Below are 17,019 nucleotides of genomic sequence, written 5' to 3' on the forward strand. Positions count from 1 at the left end.
ATGGTGACCATTACAACCCATCAGAAAGGAAAGCTCTATACTCACTTCAGGTTTCCATTCAAGAGTACAGCACTCTCTTTTATGAGCATAGTGACCCTTGTTCCTTAATACCTGTAAGTTGGGATCCACAATCAATCTGTACCCTTAGCATAAAAACTCAAGCAATCTACATACAGAGGCAGAGGAATCTATGGTTGGGGCACTAGTCTAGGACTTGGGAGACCTAGGGTCAATTTTCTGCTCCACCACAGACTTGCTGTGTAGCCTTGGGCAATTTAGTCTCTCTGTGCCTCAGTTTGCCATCTGTAAAATGGAGATAATGGCACTTCCTTACCCTCACAACACCTCTATGAGCTAAGTACATTAAAGATTGTGAAGTGCTCAGATACTAAGGTAATGGGGGGTTATGTAAACACGATAGATAGGAAGGTTTTCATTGATGAAGAAGGCTCTTAATGTATAGTCTTCTTGCATTTGTTTGGAGATCATGCTGTTACTGTAGATACTAGAAATCTTGACTGTACAAATGCTACAGACAGAGATCAACCTCTACAATTTAATACAGCAAAAGGAAAGCTCTGGTGAGAAAGGCCAGGGAAATTTGCATATATAAATGCATGTATGCAAATAGAACTTGATTGCACTTGCTATAAAGGATCATGCAATACATTTCTCAATAGTGAGAACATTGATTATGACTCATTCTTTCTGCATTAATGAAAACTTAAACCAGGATAAAGCTTTCATAATGAATGAAGGTATCACACCCAGCCCAGAACTATCTTAGATCCGCGTATAATATTCAGTGGAAGACGGTAACACAGAAAGGTGCACTCAGAACCAATTTACAGCAGTGGTTAACGATCATATTGTATCTGATACAAAACAGGCTTGATTCTGCCAGCTCCGAGGAGCCTACAAATGACATCATAAACGTTACACTCTGATAGCAGCCGCAGCAGGCTCAAATCAGACACACCTCATCTATATGCTTGTAAAATCCCCAAGGATTTCTTTTTCCACTTGGGAAATACACAGCCTATCAAGGTCAGTTGCAGTCTGGCTGATAGAAGCCCTACGCAGACATCCCGTTATCGTACAGCTGAGTCCTGCAGGGGTGGGTTTCATTGAACAATGCTGTGTGCCTGTAAAAATAAAGACACGGAGCTCAAATCTCATTGATACAAAGGCCCCTTTCCAGTGCAGCAGTGGGGTAGGGGTCATGTCTACACAGCAAAGAAAAACCCATGGCAGCCAGCTCGGGCTCACAGGGCTCGAGCTGTGGGGCTGTTTCATTGCTGTGTGGCTTTCTGGGTTCAGGCTGGAGTCCAGGCTCTAGGACCCTGCGAGGTGGGAGGTCCCAGAGCTCAGGCTCCAGCCAAAGCCCAGAAGTCTACACTGCAATGAAACGGCCCCGCAGCCCGAGCCTGAGTCAGCTGTCATGGGCCAGCCACGGGTTTTCCTTTGCTGTGTAGACATACCCTTCGTGCCAATAAAAATTAGGCCCTCTCTCTCTTATGGCCTGACTGGTGGGACTGCAAGTCTCTAGGATGGTATGAACACAGAACAAAGCCAGACACAAAATAACTCACTCGGTGACACCACCACATCAAATCAGTCAGTGTTTCGACTTACCTTGCTGGTGCATTATCCATTTGCAAACGGAAAGTAAGCATGGCAGATGAGGAAACCTTATCCATAGATACTAGAGCTCAGAAGCAACTGGGGGCCCCCTAAACCACAGTAGTTCTTTTCCCTGGGAGATCAGAAGAATTTTCATAAGCAGAGACAAGTCCTTTTGCCCAGCGGGTACCAGGGCAGTTCTGTTGCATCACCACCAACCGGATTGGAGGCTGGGAATCCGTAGGAACCTCAGGAGCATATTCCTTACTGGGATCTATCCCCCTACAGTCATACAGCACGCAAGAAATCAGGAACACCAAAAGCAGAATAACATAACTAGCTACTAGGATGATCAAGTTCAAGGTTACAGGGTCAATTTCCAAGTAAAAATCCATTTCATTCCATACTATTAACTGAGAACTCAGAGAATGAAGCTTCATACACACTAGTGAGCAATGGCTAGCTGATCAGAATAAATGTATTGGCTTTGCGGTAAAAATACATTAAGCCTCAGCACTCCTGCAGCAATGGATTTTCCTGAACTGGATGATTAAAGCTGCTCAGTTTAATAACTTAAGCTCCTTCTTTTAATACCATGTTGGCTACATTGGCAGAAGCTAAATTTGATTCCTTTACTAACAGCAGACTATCCATCTTGCTATTAGAACCCATCTTTCTTTTTTCTTGGCGGGCACGCATCAAACAATGCATTTGTTTTATTTACTCAGCTCCAGAGATGGCTTCATGCACCAGGGCGAGTTATTATGACTATCAGAAGGTTTTACTGAAGGCCACAGATAACAAAACATTAGCTGTACAAAGCTGCAAATAAGTGGGGAGCTGAATGAGGGGGAAAAAGATGAAACAAGGCAGAACTTGGACAGAAGATTATTCCAAGTGGGATTTATAGTATTTCACACATGACTCTATAGACTAACAAGACATTTTTTCACTGGGAAATGTTCTTAAAATGTAATGAGCTTGATTCTCATTTATGCTATGGGACCTCTGTACTGCCCTGGTAGTATAAAGGGGCCTTAATGTGTAAATTATTATTTATTTATATTGGTAGTGCCTAGGAGCCCCAGACATGGACCACGACCGCATCGTGCAAGGTGCTGTACAAATACAGAAGACAAAGGCAGTCCCTGCCCCAAAGAGTTTACAATCTAAATATAAGACAATAGGAGGATACAGACAGATGGGGAAGCACAAGGATACAATGAGACTGTATTGGTCAACATGAGAGGCAATGGTCTCATCACACCAGTGGCCTTACCCTTGTCTAGTTTTTTGTAGGCATCTCAGCAAAGGAGAGATTTAAGAAGGGAGTAGGAAGTTATGGCTCTTGGCATTGCCAGAACTATGGAAAGGGCTTTAACGTAAATGAGAATCAGGCCCCTGGTGTTTACGTTGTGAAGAGGAAATATATAATCAGGCCATACCCTTGAAACATACTTCATTTCAAAGGATGCCACTCATTTGAGACCCACCTCATCTATGTTCCACATAAATCCAGGGTTCTCTCTTGCTTTAACTGTCACAAAATTATTTACACCAAAAAGTAAAGAACCATGAACTTGAAGTTGCAGAACGAGTCGTTTCCTCTCAAGGAAGGAATCCCACAGCAATTTAAAATGTTGGCATAAACCACGTTTGTGCAACCTTCATTTTGGATCTGTCACAGGCTCTGTGGCAGGCATCAAGTATTGCAGAAACCGTTTGTGTTTTATTAGAGATCAAGGCTGAGATTTTTTCCACGTCTGGCTGAGCCGTTTGGGCACACAATTCCCATGAAAAGTAAGGGAAATTGGGGTCAAATTCAAAGTGTCACTTCTGCTCCTGAGTCACATTGAAGCTTGGCTACACACTGAAATAGCTATGTCAGTTTTATTCCACACCTTTTATATCTCAGTGCAAGTCTGTGTGAGGACACTTTTATTTCAAACTGAGAGGGGGGTCATTTTGATTTGGTTTAAGTTGGTAAGGCATGGACAAGGTGATCCTGAACATCTTAGCCTGAGTTCTGAAGTTACAGTACTGTTCCTGCACAAGAAAGTTTCTGGAATTCTTAGTTGCTTCTTGGTGCCAAATGGCTTTGGCAAAAATGAGAGAAGTTGGATGAGAAATATTTCAGCACTGACAGTTCACTTTCAGATGTCTTTCTAAAAGCTGCTATTCAATTCTTAAAACGTTTTATAGTTTAGATGTGGGGCTTTTAATGGGGACTTTTCAAAAGGCTAAAATCCATTACTAGCTTCATGGCAAAATGTTAGGTCTCCCAGCCTTGATGAGTATCTTATGTGGAACAAAACATATCAGTTAATGCTGACTCTCCTTGCTGTAAATTAGACCCTATTGATCTTTCAAGAAGTATTTTGAAAATGTAATATACTTGAGTTCGAGGGAAGAATTTTCAAAACAGCATAGTAACTTAGGAACCTAAGTCCCATTGGTTTTCGTGAAATTAACGCTCCTAAGTCCCTAAATCACTGTTGAAAATGGGACTTGGGCATTTTTCAAAATTTTGCCTCTAATCTACGTCCATATTTCTCAAGGCTCAGAATTTTCTTCAACAATTCAGAAGTGCAGAAACAGTGGTTTCTTTTCCATTTCTTGTCTGATGAAATAACACTGGGTTATGAATGAGCCCCTAAATAGAATGCATTGCAGTTGTTTTCAAGGGCTGTCAGTACATACTATATAGTCTTAAACAAACCCTGACTTGCATCCGACGAAGTGGGTATTCACCCACAAAAGCTCATGCTCCAAAACGTCTGTTAGTCTATAAGGTGCCACAAGATTCTTTGCTGCTTTTACAGATCCAGACTAACACGGCTACCCCTCTGATACTTGACAAACAAACCCTAGTTAATCACTAATCAAATGATCTATATTTTGGCTTCACTGACAGATTGGAAGGGCTGTTGATATTGTTGCTTATCAGAGAGAAATTGCTACCAAGTACTGCTTTATGTCCGTACATGACGCTTGAAATATATCATGTGCTGCCCAGCTGAAATGCTTTTTAGATAGTTTACTCTGAGGCCACCTAGTGGCAAGAGATGAGGCTGTAGGGCACCTGGTGAATTTACTCTGGGGGACAAATTTTCATCTGTGTTCTCAAATTTTGCCTGTGCAAATGTATCCAGCTCCCTGGCTTGAGTGTGAAAACATCTGTTCGCATGCCCTGAGCAGCAGCACGTGTGTTTTTGTGCAAGAAATCAGAGGCTAAATATGAAGGTTTCCAGTTCTTCCTATAAAAGATTAGTTCCTGTTCTCTTGGTTATTCCTCATATTAAAGTCCTATAAACAGTAACATTAACAAAGCTAGTAGGGTTCTACAGATATTTAATACAGTCTATAGAAATTAACTCTATGGGGAGCATAGTCTAATGGGTAGAGAGCACAGAGTGGGATTGGGTTCTATTCTGGGGCCTGCTAATAACCTAATCTGTGACCTGAATGAAGTCACTTGCCTCTTTGTTCCTTCATTTCCTCTCCTACTCTTTGTCCCTCTATACTGCAAGCTCTTTGGGGCAGGGCCTGTCTTTTACTGTGTGTATATATATAGTGACTAACACAATAGGGCCATAATCCCAACTGTAGGCACCACTTTAATAAAATAATAACCCATCTAATAGCAAATGAGATCTTCCCTATCATTTCTTTTTAAATCCATTATATCAGATTCCATAGCAGGGATATAATTCCACACATGGGTTAAAAAACAAAACAAAACCTTGAGAAAGTTTATAACAAGACTTTCCTGAAAGGGATGATTGTATTATGGGCAGTTATATGGGTCAGTAAATTAGTTTGGTCGCTAGTGATCTGAATCCAGTGCATAAAAACCTTCACACTGGGAGACACAGAAGTAACAGCCTGTGGGCTGGTATAGCAACCACAGAGGGACTTCTTAACTGTCTTGTCTGACCTGCAGATTGATTCCACTGCACTGAAATCTTGCATGGTTCCCTCACAGAAATCCCATTGATTCCAACTGTGTGTCAGGCGATGGGAGTGAATTTCACCCAGAGGAAACATGCAAGATCATAACTGACGTGACTTGCATCTAACTTCAGCAGGACTCACAAGAAAAGGAATTACTGGACAAAGATTAAAGAAGTCTAGCTAGGACTAAAATTGAAAATATAAGGAGGGTAAGGATGGAGCCTGGAGTTTTAGATCAGAGTTGATTAGGTAGGAGATGGCCACAAGAATAATACTCACCTTAAAATGAAAGCAGTGGGTACTGATTATGAAGGAAGAAGTGACAGCTAAGAATGGTTCATTCATTTGGAGTAGCTGCAATCCATCCTTCAAAGAAAGAGGAAGTAATTGCTGCAGTGAAATCAGTATTGAAGAAAAAAATGATACTAATGAGGAAGAAAGGTGAGAAAGCTGGAATATCATTGCCAGTGGCCTGACTGTGACCAGCACTCCTGTGAGGACACAAGGGAAGGAGAGAGAGCTCTGGGATCCTTCCCCCCAGCATAGGAGCTTGTGACAATAATGGCTCTTATTCTTTCTTGAGCACAAGAATTGCTCCCTGCAGAGCTGCTGGAACTAACATGCTGGAGGGGCTGCCGCACTCCCAGCTTGAAGTGGTTTCCATCGTATACAGGGTTTACAGTTTGATTCAATGACTCTCAGCACCCCCACTACACAAATTGTTCCAGCACCCCGGCTCCCTGCTAGCACCATCTGGGCACTAGTCTGTTTAAAAGGCACCTGGTGGCCATGTCCCAACCCTCCCACATCTACTGCAGCCAACTAAAGGGCTATGCAGCGGCTGCATTCCCCACAAGTTCAGTTATTATCATTTGCAGCATGGTAGCATTTCAGAGCCCCCGTCATGGACAAGGGGCCTGATGTTAGGACCTAGGTCTCAAATCCTGGTCACCCACACCCACTGGGTTTTTGGGAAGTAGTCTTGGCCATCACACAACACCAACTCATCCAATTACCAGAGAATTCACAGACTTGGGTGGGCCAGCTTCCAGGGTTCTGTGACCTGCTTCCTGATTGGCTACTTGCTCTTGGCCCTGATTGGCTGGTGTCCATATATAAATTTCCTGCTAGTTGCCACTTGGATCCAGCTTGACCCCGCCAGCTGCCTTGCTATGCACTCCCCTTGGATTGGATCTCCTGGTTATTAAACCTCTTGTGTGAACTCTGACCACTGATCTGGATCTGCCTTCAACCTGCATGCACTCACTGTGCTAGGAGCGGTACAAACACAGAACAGAAAGACGGTCCCTGTTTTAAGCCTAAAACAAGACACAATAGGTGGAGACAGACAGTAAAACACCAGGCAACAATGAAACAACACTGTTCAAGTACGCGAAGTTCCAGAAATGCCAACAGCGTGCCACTCCAAACTTAAGGTTTGTGCCTCAGTGACACAATCTAGATTAGTAACTCTCAGGTGTTATAGTAGTCTGGAAGCATATTGGGTCCTGCAAAAGGAATTCACCATACAGCTCAGGCTTTTTGTTAAATAATTGAAGGAGGAAGCAGTTTCCACCCATGTCACTCACCAGAATTGAATCCTGATAGCCGGTGGCACAAACAGAGCCTCAAACAGAACTGAAAATAGCTTCTCAAAAGCCAAGCATCACTCTATGGATGCCAGCTGGTTACACCATGAAAGCTAACTGACACACTGATTGTCATCATTATTAACAAGCTAGGTTGATTGGTTTAACTGCTTGTTCTGTCAGAGAACAGAGTCATTGCTAAGAATAGCCCTAGGATAAATAAACCCCTTTAATCTTAGTCTGAAGTGGAAGAGGAGGGAAGTGGAGATGCCAGCAATCCCAGTGTATGATGTAGAACACAAATAGAGGACTGAGATCAGGTGTAGAATAGGATGGGATTAGTTGATGGATATATCCTGTTCTGTATTGCTGTTTTTGCAGCTGAAGAAAATGGATGCTTACAGTGGCAGGATTGAGGTCTATGGCTGTAAAATCTGCCTGCTCTCATTTTCACATGGCCATAGCCCAGCCATGAAAGCTGTGAATAATATAACAGCACAGGAACAAACGTGCTGCAATGATTATTCAAACTGTAGTTAGTTCACAAACCCTGATCTAAGCCTCAACTGTACAGAACATATTCTATAGTGGCAGGGTACATTATGCACATTACGAATGTTAGAAGCTGGAGATTAAATCCCCTAAACATGCCCCATTCTCGCTCCTCCCACATGCTGTGAAACAGTTGACTGCAGCGGGCAGGAGGTGCTGGGAGGTACTGATCGGCAGGGCCTCTGGTGGTCAGGAGATGCTGGGGGGGGGAGGAGGAGGACCACCTGCCAGGGGGCTGACCAATGGGTGCTCAGCACCCACTTTTTTTTTCTGTGCGTGCTCCAGCCCCATAGCACCCACAGAGTCGCCACCTATGGATGCAGTCCTGTTTATTTACAGGGATTCTACAAAGTCCTGCTTCTCTGCATGCAGGAGGTGGGATTTCTTGGTTTAGAGCCCCCACCCTCTTTAGCCAACACCAGATCAAAAACTCTCTCTCGCTTCCCTAGGATCAGACCATGTTCCTAGGCTGCTGCTTGGCTTCCTGGCTTTTTGCCTTTGTCTCTGTTCTGCGTGCGCGCGCGCGCACACACACACACACACAAATCAATACTCAGTTGAACCCTCCTCCCACATAGAACTAGTTTCTGGGCAGACCTTATTAAGCCTTGTTTTAGGTGTGTTCCCTTGCAACTATCTTAAGGGAGGGCCTGTTCACACATCAGTTTTAACGAGGTTTTCACTCAACTTGTAACAAGGTGTCACTCAGCTCATAACAACAAGTGAAGTTTAGGAAGTTTAGGTTAAAAAGGAATAAACTGGCACAACATCTCTATTGTGCATGTATTTCATTTAACTGAATGGATGGTCTTGGTTTCAAGGTGCTGGACTGAGAATCAGGAGAGCTGGGTTGAATTCCTGGAATTGCACAGGTTTATTGTGTGAGATTGGGCAAGTGACGCAGGGTCAGATTTTTAAAGGATTAGATGCCTAAAGATGCACGTAGGTGCCTAGTGGGATTTTCAGAAGCTAGTTTAAATATTGGACACGAGTCAGGAGGGATGGAGGGTAAGAGCCTGATAGCACCTCCTGCTGCCTGACTCCTAGACAGCAGGAGGATGATATTCACCTAGTGAATGTTCCCTGAGAACAAGTTAATGCGGCTTTTCTCCAATGTCAGGACAGAAGAAAATGAGTGAGAGTTAGGCACCTCGGAGAAAATCCCATACCCCTCTCTGGAGCGTTAGAGGCCTAAATACTTGGCCCTAGTGTCTCTGTGCTTCAGTTTCCCCTGTGTAATATGGAATGAAGATTTTTTTTTTCTTTCTCCCACTTCTCTGTGTGTCTGAGCTAATTAGCTTGTACGCTTTTTGGATTGGAGACTGTCTTACTATGCATATGAGAGAGACAATGTGTATGTACAGCACCTAGCACAATGGGGCTCTGAGCTCGGTTGGGGCATCTAGGTGCTACTGAAATAGAAGAAATAAGAGACGGAGAGAGATCAGTTCTAACTGCAGCACAAAGACACAGTATAACTCAGTCAGGGTCCAGTGGGCAGAGGACACTAGTAAACAGTGGTATCTTGGTGGGCAAAGATTTAGGCCAGCGGGGGAAGGTGTTTGTCCCATCACCTCCTGCTGCCCAAAGCAGGATCTTTTAATTTAGAGGGGTTAGGTGAGCTCATACATTACAGCCATGTATAAATGTAGGCTGGACACTTAGTAAATGCAGCACCTAAGGCAATAGACTTAATCCAGGATAGGGGGAGTGAAGCAACAGCTCTCCTTTCTAGCTTTTCCCCAGTGGGCAGAGCCATTGCAAGGGAGCGAGGCTGGACTGGGGTCTGTTTGTGCAGTGCGGTCCATGTCTGGGGTTCCAGCGTGCTAGCACAGGGGTGGGCAAACTTTTTGGCCTGAGGGCCGCATCGGGTTTTGGAAATTGTATGGAGGGACGGTTAGTGGAGGGGGGCATGGCCCGGCCCCCACTCCCTATCCACCCCCCCGCTTCTCGCCCCCTGACGGTCCACCCCCGGGACTCCTGTCCCACCCAACCCCCCCTGTTCCCTGATGGGTCCCCCGGTACCCTTGCCCAATCCACGCCCCCCCGCTCCCTGTCAGCCCCTGGAACCCCTACCCCTGAATGCCCCCTGCCGCCCCATCCAACCCCCCTTCCTGACTGCCCCCAGAGCCCTGCCCCCATTCAACCCCCCCCGTTCCCTGCCCTCTGACCACCCCGACTCCTATCCACATGCTCACCCCCTGAACTCCCCTTCCCTCTATCCAGCCACCCCTGCTCTGTGCCCCTTTACCATGCTGCCTGGAGCACCAGTGGCTGGCGGCACTACAGCCATGCACCGCGCAGCACAGAGCACCAGGTCAGGCTGAGCTCTGCAGCGGCGCTGCCCCCGGAGCTCGCAGCCCCACCACCCAGAGCATTGTACCAGCGGCGGGGTGAGCGGAGGCTGCAGGGGAGGGGGAACAGCAGGGGAGGGGCCGGGGGCGAGCCTCCAGGGGCAGGAGCTCAGGGGCCGGGCAGGAGGGTCCCGCAGGCCACATCTGGCCTGTGGGTGGTAGTTTGCCCACCTCTGTGCTAGCGCAATACAAATGCATAATAATAATTTGTTGTAACAATAAGGATCTACTGTGCACTTCTATCGCACCTTGAATCTGAGGATTTCAAAGCACTTTCCCACTGTTAATTCATTATGTCACTCAACAGCCCCACTATTGTCAATCCTCAAGCATGAGACAGGCCTCAAAGTGTTATGAAACTGGCTTATAAACCATGTATGGTGACCAGATGCCCTGATTTTATAGGGACAGTCATGATTTTTGGGCCTTTTTCTTATATAGGCTCCTATTACCCCTCACCCCCATCCCGATTTTTCACATTTGCTGTCCGGTCACCCTAAAACCATGAAATGTTAAAAGTTGATACCTTTTGGGTTCTCTCTTTTCCTTCTGCTGTTGGAGCTTCTAGGGTTGAGGTTTCCAAGCTTTTCTCCACTAGTAACTTTCCTTTTTAAAAATAAAAGTTAAGAGTCTCAGGGTTTCACCAGACTCCAGGAGCTGGGGCTTGGAGAAAAATGCCAAATATCATGAGACCTGTGATAAAATTGTGAGAACTGGCAATACTGTACCCTTATGAGGTAGATATTATTACTCCAACTTTGAAGATGGGTAAAATGAGGCATAGGGCGGGTAAAGTTAGTTGTGCTATGACACACAATGAGTTAATTTCCAAGCGTATCTCTAGATCTCCATGTATCCATCTAGGTTTTTATAAGGATGTCCATTGCCCTGGTGTCTGAGTGCCTAATACCCATTTGTGTTTCTTATGTACTACTACTTTTCCTATAAAGGATATGAAAATTCTCAATATTACCAATTTGGAAACAGGAAATTTTTCAGAATTTCTTCCATGGACCGGATAGAATTCCTCTGTGTGATGCTGCACTGTACCTCCTTGTCCAGTAGATGGCATTAAAAGATCATGTGCATTTGGAAATCCCAACTGCTTTCTTGTAAGTTCCCTTAAACGTTAGAAACATACACATTCTTGATTAGGAGGGAGACCTCTATTTTTTCAGACTCTTTTAGTCCATACTGTCATTCCCATTCTGAAGAGAGAAACAATTTTCCACTGTTATTGTTCATGGTTTATGCTATACTCTCTCCTCTCAGGAAATGTTTAAGTGCAGTAGTTAAACCATTTCCTGCTTTAGAGGTGCATTTTTATCCATTTGATCTGCACTACATGAGGAAAATATAGCTATTAAAACAATCACTAATAAAGAAGGAATATAAACTTGGGGTGAAAGATGAAAAGGAAAAACAAGTAGCCTAGTTGTTGGATGCACCTACTCCACCAAATAGTATTATTTATTTGCACTGTGGTTTCTTCTAGCAGCCCCAGTTCAGCAAGGCTGAGGTTAAGATTGTTCACATGCTTAAAGTTAGGCACTTTACTGAATCAAGGCTACAGGACCAAATCAGGGATCTAGGTCCCATTGTGTTAGGTGCTGTACACACACACAATGAAAAGTTGGTCCCTGCCCCAAAGAGCTTACAATCCTAAATCCAGTGTTTTGGTTTTACTCATCTGCCATCCCCATCATGCCTGCAACTGCCAGAGCATGGTACTGAGTTACATCTAACTGTCTTTATCTGTGACTCAGCTAAAAGGGAAGTCGTAGATAAAGAAATTGGTAATTTAGGTGTAAAAGGTGTAATTTAGTCCTCAGTGAAACCAGACTAGTTACCATCATGTGGCATATTACGATCAGCTGTTTTCTCTTCCCTGGGGGGCTGTATCTATTCTTGGATTTGTCACAGACCTGCTGTGTGACTTGTTTTCAGTGCTGTCCTCTCTGGGTGTCACAGGACTAGGCCCATAGCCAGCATATGCTAAAGGAGAGTGTGTGTGTGGTGGTGGTGGGGGAAATGTCTGACCACAGCAAGGTGGAAGGAACAGTACTGACGTAGCCATGCGGGAGTTACACACTTTCCTGGAAGAGTCAAGTGCACAAGTTGTGCAAGGGAGGCTCTAAGTCTGGGGCCAACAGATGGAGGGTGGGTACCCAAAGGTTTCAGAGACCTTGGCAGTGCTGGGTGTCAGTCTTTACTGTAGGACGAGAAGCTGTTGAACAGGTTCCCTGCTCTATTTGGCACAAATACTACATGCCGTTCTTCAGCATTGGATATGCACGGCTGCCTCTCCCTTCATTTTCCTGGAACAAACATGTTTGCTATGGGCAGCATAAGGAATACACTATTCCCGATGAATGTTTGAATTCCCTTGAGGGAACGTTACTGTATCTGTGGGCAATAAATCAGGACAGAGTCTTGCTTCTGAACGCAGGACTATTTGTTCTGGATCTGAATTCAAGATTCCACTGCCTTAGGAGAGGTGGCAGAGTAGAGGTGCCTTCCCTGTCGTCCGTGCATTTTTATGGGCATTCATTCATGCGCTATGACTTCCCCATCATACCGGAGCCTTTGAAGAGACTGCTCAGAGGCTGCTGGTCCAGGAGTCTACGGTCTCGCCCAGAGAAGAAATGAGAAGGTAGCAGAGTTTAGGGACCACCCATGCGCGTAGACCAGGCTGGAGACAATTGTTCCACGTTGTTCTGTGAAACCAACTGTTCTTCAACCCAGAATGCGCCTTTGCTGGATGCCGTGTAACAGGAAGAGGTTGCAGGCAGATTAGGTGGATGATAGGAGGTGGGGGACTTCAAAACGAAAACAGCCTGAGCCGATCGCTGGCTTGAAAGATGCTGCAGAACACGCCACTCATCCAATAGTGGCTCAATGTCCTACCCAACAGAGGATAGGAATGGGAAGGAAAAGTAAAAGCAACGAAGGCTCCTAGGGTAGATGATTTTGTTTTATTTTTTTTCCCAGGCCCATTGCTAGGAGCTCTACTGAGCCCAGACCACTCTTAGTTTTTCCACCAGGCAGGCCAGCTAACTGGTAAAATATTTACTAGTCTTCCCAGTGGTGGAAGTTCAAGAGTGTATTCACTTTAATGGCATTACAGTGGCTGCAACTGGGGTCCCCGATGTATCAGAAAGTAAATTAGAAGGATACTAATATTCCCCTACTGGAATCTGAGAAAAAAAAAAAAGCATCACAAAGACTGAGTCACGTCTTGTGTTTGAAGGCACTGGAGAAATCGAAATCTGTTTGGGTTCAGCTGTTTGTAGCAGTTTGCAGGGATTAGCAACCCCCCAAAGACGGAGACTTACGTACAAACCAAACACCTAGTCAACAAGCCCAGCTAGTCACAGCTGTTCTTTCCATCTCTCGTTTCATTGTTTGCAGAACACAATGAAGCAATCGAGCGCTGAGAGGGTTGAACGGACAAAAAGCGCCCACGTGCCCAGCTCTGGAGCACTTTGTAAAACCCAGATAACTGGAAAAATAGATCAAGTCTGGACATCAACAGGAAATTGAAAAATTACTTCAGTGGAAGTGGAGAAACATAGATGTCAATCATTTGGCTATAGGCATCATGGTAGAACAGAGCTGATCACATACAGGATGGTTTCCAAACTCCGCATTCAAGTTATTATGCACTGGTTATATAGAAGGTAATGGTCTACTTTTACTCAAGTATCAGAGGGGTAGCCGTGTTAGTCTGGATCTGTAAAAGCAGCAAAGAGTCTTGTGGCACCTTATAGACTAACAGATGTTTGGGAGCATGAGCTATCGTGGGTGAATACCCACTTCGTCGGATGCATGCAACTTTTACTCACACATTCTCTCTCTCTCTCTCTCTCTCTCTCTCACACACACACACACACACACACACACACACACACACACACACACACACACACACACACACACACACACACTTTGCCTAATGATCTCTAGGAACAAACCTTCTGAAAAACAGGAATAAGATCCATTCTACGACCTCTGGTTCTAAATCAGCAAAGCTGCAAAGACTTTGGTTCTTGTGGATGCAATGATCACAAAATCCATGATTTCACAAAAAATGGAAGAGTAGGCTTATGCCTAGAACAGAGCAGTGGCATTCAGACCTGTCTGAGTTAGCAGCCAAAGAAATGAACAGCAACTATATGAAGTTGAAGAAATTTGGACCCCATTTCTCAATACATTTGGATAGAAATGTTGAGATGGCTCATGGAATACCAGACCTCCATTCCACCTAACCCCTCCTCTTCACCCCCCCCCAATGCCTTTCCTTCCCTCATGTTATGTCTATTGTCTGGTTTTATACTGTCTGGGCTTGCAGCTTTGACAAGTTATAAATTTGGGTAATTCCATAATTTTACTGGCGATCCTGTGAAGTATTTGGAACCATACACAAGCTGTAAGTCATTTAGCTTTTTTTTGTACTTTTCATTGTCTGTTTCTCTATGAAAATCAACGAACAATTAATCCCCCAAGCCACATGCTTAAATCCATCTCTATTCAGCAACACACTTTAAAATCAATGGGACTTAATCAGGTGCCTACAGTTCAATGCTCTGTTGAATACGGGTGAACCCCTGAGAATTGCCCCATAGTCCTCTTTTCCGGTACTCAGTCTGTCACTCTCTTTTTTCCATCCCTCAGTGTGACCCCAAAATACACTAATTTTATTGGTTGATTAATTGACTTGGATTTATACAATAATAGAAAGGAGGGGACCTTTGCAAGGATCCAGACACCCCTGCTGGCAGAACAAAGATTAAATTTAAATAGCATCTTACTTCTGGGAGAGCCAGCAAAATTTAAGCCAGAGCTCCCATCCCCTATGCAGATTCAACCCCCATCAAACACTGCCCCTTGCAGCAGCGGGTGCACACAGAGCTGAATCTTGCAGCCTGCCTTGAAGGTCAGACTGTGGCTATTTTGAACCATAGGGAAGCTTGGTTCCTCATAGAAACCACTTTGCTGCCAGCACCTCTTTACAAGCAACCCTATTTTACGCACAGGGTATAAACTCTTCAGGGCAGGGATTTTGTCTCCCTGGGTGAGGGAGAGAGCTGCCAAAATCCAAATAGTAATAATAAATACTCACCGCTGCCCAGTTTCCCTCTCTTCACTCTACTTCAGGCACTCACTCCTGTACTGTACCCCTTCAGTCCCGTTTCGCAGGAGGCAAGTTTCTCTCTCTCTTTCTTACTCGCCTACCTTTTTATTTTGTATTCGGTGGTGATGGGACAAAATTAACACCCCAGATCTGCCAAGGACCCTATTGCCTAGGAGTCTGAGGCAGAGACAGGGGTGAAATGAGGAAAGACACATGGTGGATTTTAACCGCAACTTCTACTAAGCTTAAATACAGGGGAGGGCCGCTACCCACCCATCACCCACTCTACTATACCAGCCATTTAATTGGTTCCAGTGTGGGGGTTACACGAGGCTCCTACCATATAACCCATAACTGGGGTAGGCCCTCTTCAGCCTACCTCCCAAGACTCAGCTCGCTCTGCGTCCTACCCCTCCCTCCGCAAGGGGGTCAGAGGGTGCAGAAGGGTAGGGACCTCAGCCATGACAGTCACAAGGTCTGACCCCATTCCATGAGTCCCAGGCCCATCACCAACATCCCAGGTTTTTTACTTCTGGGAACTGTTCTTCTGATTGCAACTCAGCCAAATACCTCAGTTAAGTGCCAAGCACCTTCCTACTTAACCCACTGTGGATTGAAGGTGCGGTGAGGAAGGCAAAACAACTCCTCTCTCCCTCTGTCAATTGGCCCACAGGGGGGAAAAAAGTTCCTTCCTGACCCCCAAACCAGTGATCAGCTAAACCTGCAGCAGCTGTCAGGCTGGTTTTTTATTCACAGGAGGTAGGATGGGACTGGTGGAATGGAGCCAAAAGGGATTCCACATGGCCCCCACCCCAGGTTAAATCCTGGGAGCTGGGAAATGCTGGCCAATCAACACCTCCCCTCCCCAACTGGCCAATGGGTGTCAGAGACTGTGTGAAGGGGAGGAGCTACATGGTGTCCCTCAGTGACTGTCTCCCTCAGTGACTGTCCCTCAAGTTCCCCACCTGTTGAGGCAGGTGAGTGGCATTTCTCCTATCCTGCAGCAGGTGTACTGGACCCTTAAGCATTGGGGCAGTTTGGAAGTGGATCTGAAATCTGCTGCTCAGCCTCGTTCAAACTGCTCCATTCTTAATTCAGACACTTCCTATTATGTTGTTCTCAAGCCTCCCCCACTCCTGATTTTTCTATCTTGGCATTGTCACAACATTCTATTTTGAATTTAGTCCCCATCATTTTTGCAGTGTGACCTTTCAGTGCTTTCTTATCAGTATTGTATTGTTCCTTTGGGGCTTCATATCATGTTCATCTCTCTCTCTCTCTCTCTCTCTCTCTCCTGGTCTTTGTGTGTAGCATTAGAGTCTTGGCTTCAGTCATATTGTTTCCATGTCATTCCATTTGGACTCAAGATATGTTTCTTTCATAACATTCAGGTTCAGTTCTAGTTCTGTCAGTTCATAATGATTTATCTTAGTGCAAACTCAACTGATCTCAAATCAATATAGCCTTCAGCTGCTTGGCGAGGAAAGAGAAACTGACGTGGAAACAGATTGTGAGATGGTGACCCATGTTCACAATGAAACCTCGCCTGACCTGACCTTTCATGAGACCCACAGAATTTGGCCCAGGCTCATTCAAAAGGCTTGCTGTGCTTCTTTTGAATGAGCTTGTGACAATTGCTTGTCCTGTTTTGAAATCATGCAACATTCATGGCTTCATTCATGGGTTTTGATGAGGAGTTAGTTGAACATCAATAGTTCTGCATTGACATTTTGGGTCATCAACCTATTAATAGTAATGCATTTATATGTTAATATTGCCCAAATGTCCCATATCAGAATCTTTCAATCCTAAA

The 17,019-nt window shown here is 44.9% G+C and overlaps 1 protein-coding gene across 1 annotated transcript; it reads right to left on the minus strand.

Moving 5' to 3' along the window:
• Window positions 1-1,733: 1,733 nt before the first annotated feature.
• LOC123345095 (small integral membrane protein 36-like) lies at window positions 1,734-2,018 on the minus strand. Its single transcript, XM_044981738.1, has one exon. It carries the CDS (start codon window positions 2,016-2,018, stop codon window positions 1,734-1,736), a length of 285 nt encoding a protein of 94 aa, XP_044837673.1.
• Window positions 2,019-17,019: the final 15,001 nt, after the last annotated feature.

Source organism: Mauremys mutica, chromosome 12 (genome assembly GCF_020497125.1).
Source record: "Mauremys mutica isolate MM-2020 ecotype Southern chromosome 12, ASM2049712v1, whole genome shotgun sequence".
Lineage (NCBI taxonomy): Eukaryota > Metazoa > Chordata > Testudines > Geoemydidae > Mauremys > Mauremys mutica.

What these genes read in the sequence shown, in the direction of transcription:
- LOC123345095 (XM_044981738.1), bottom strand. Translation starts at nt 2,018, where the DNA reads ATGGATTTTTACTTGGAAATTGACCCTGTAACCTTGAACTTGATCATC.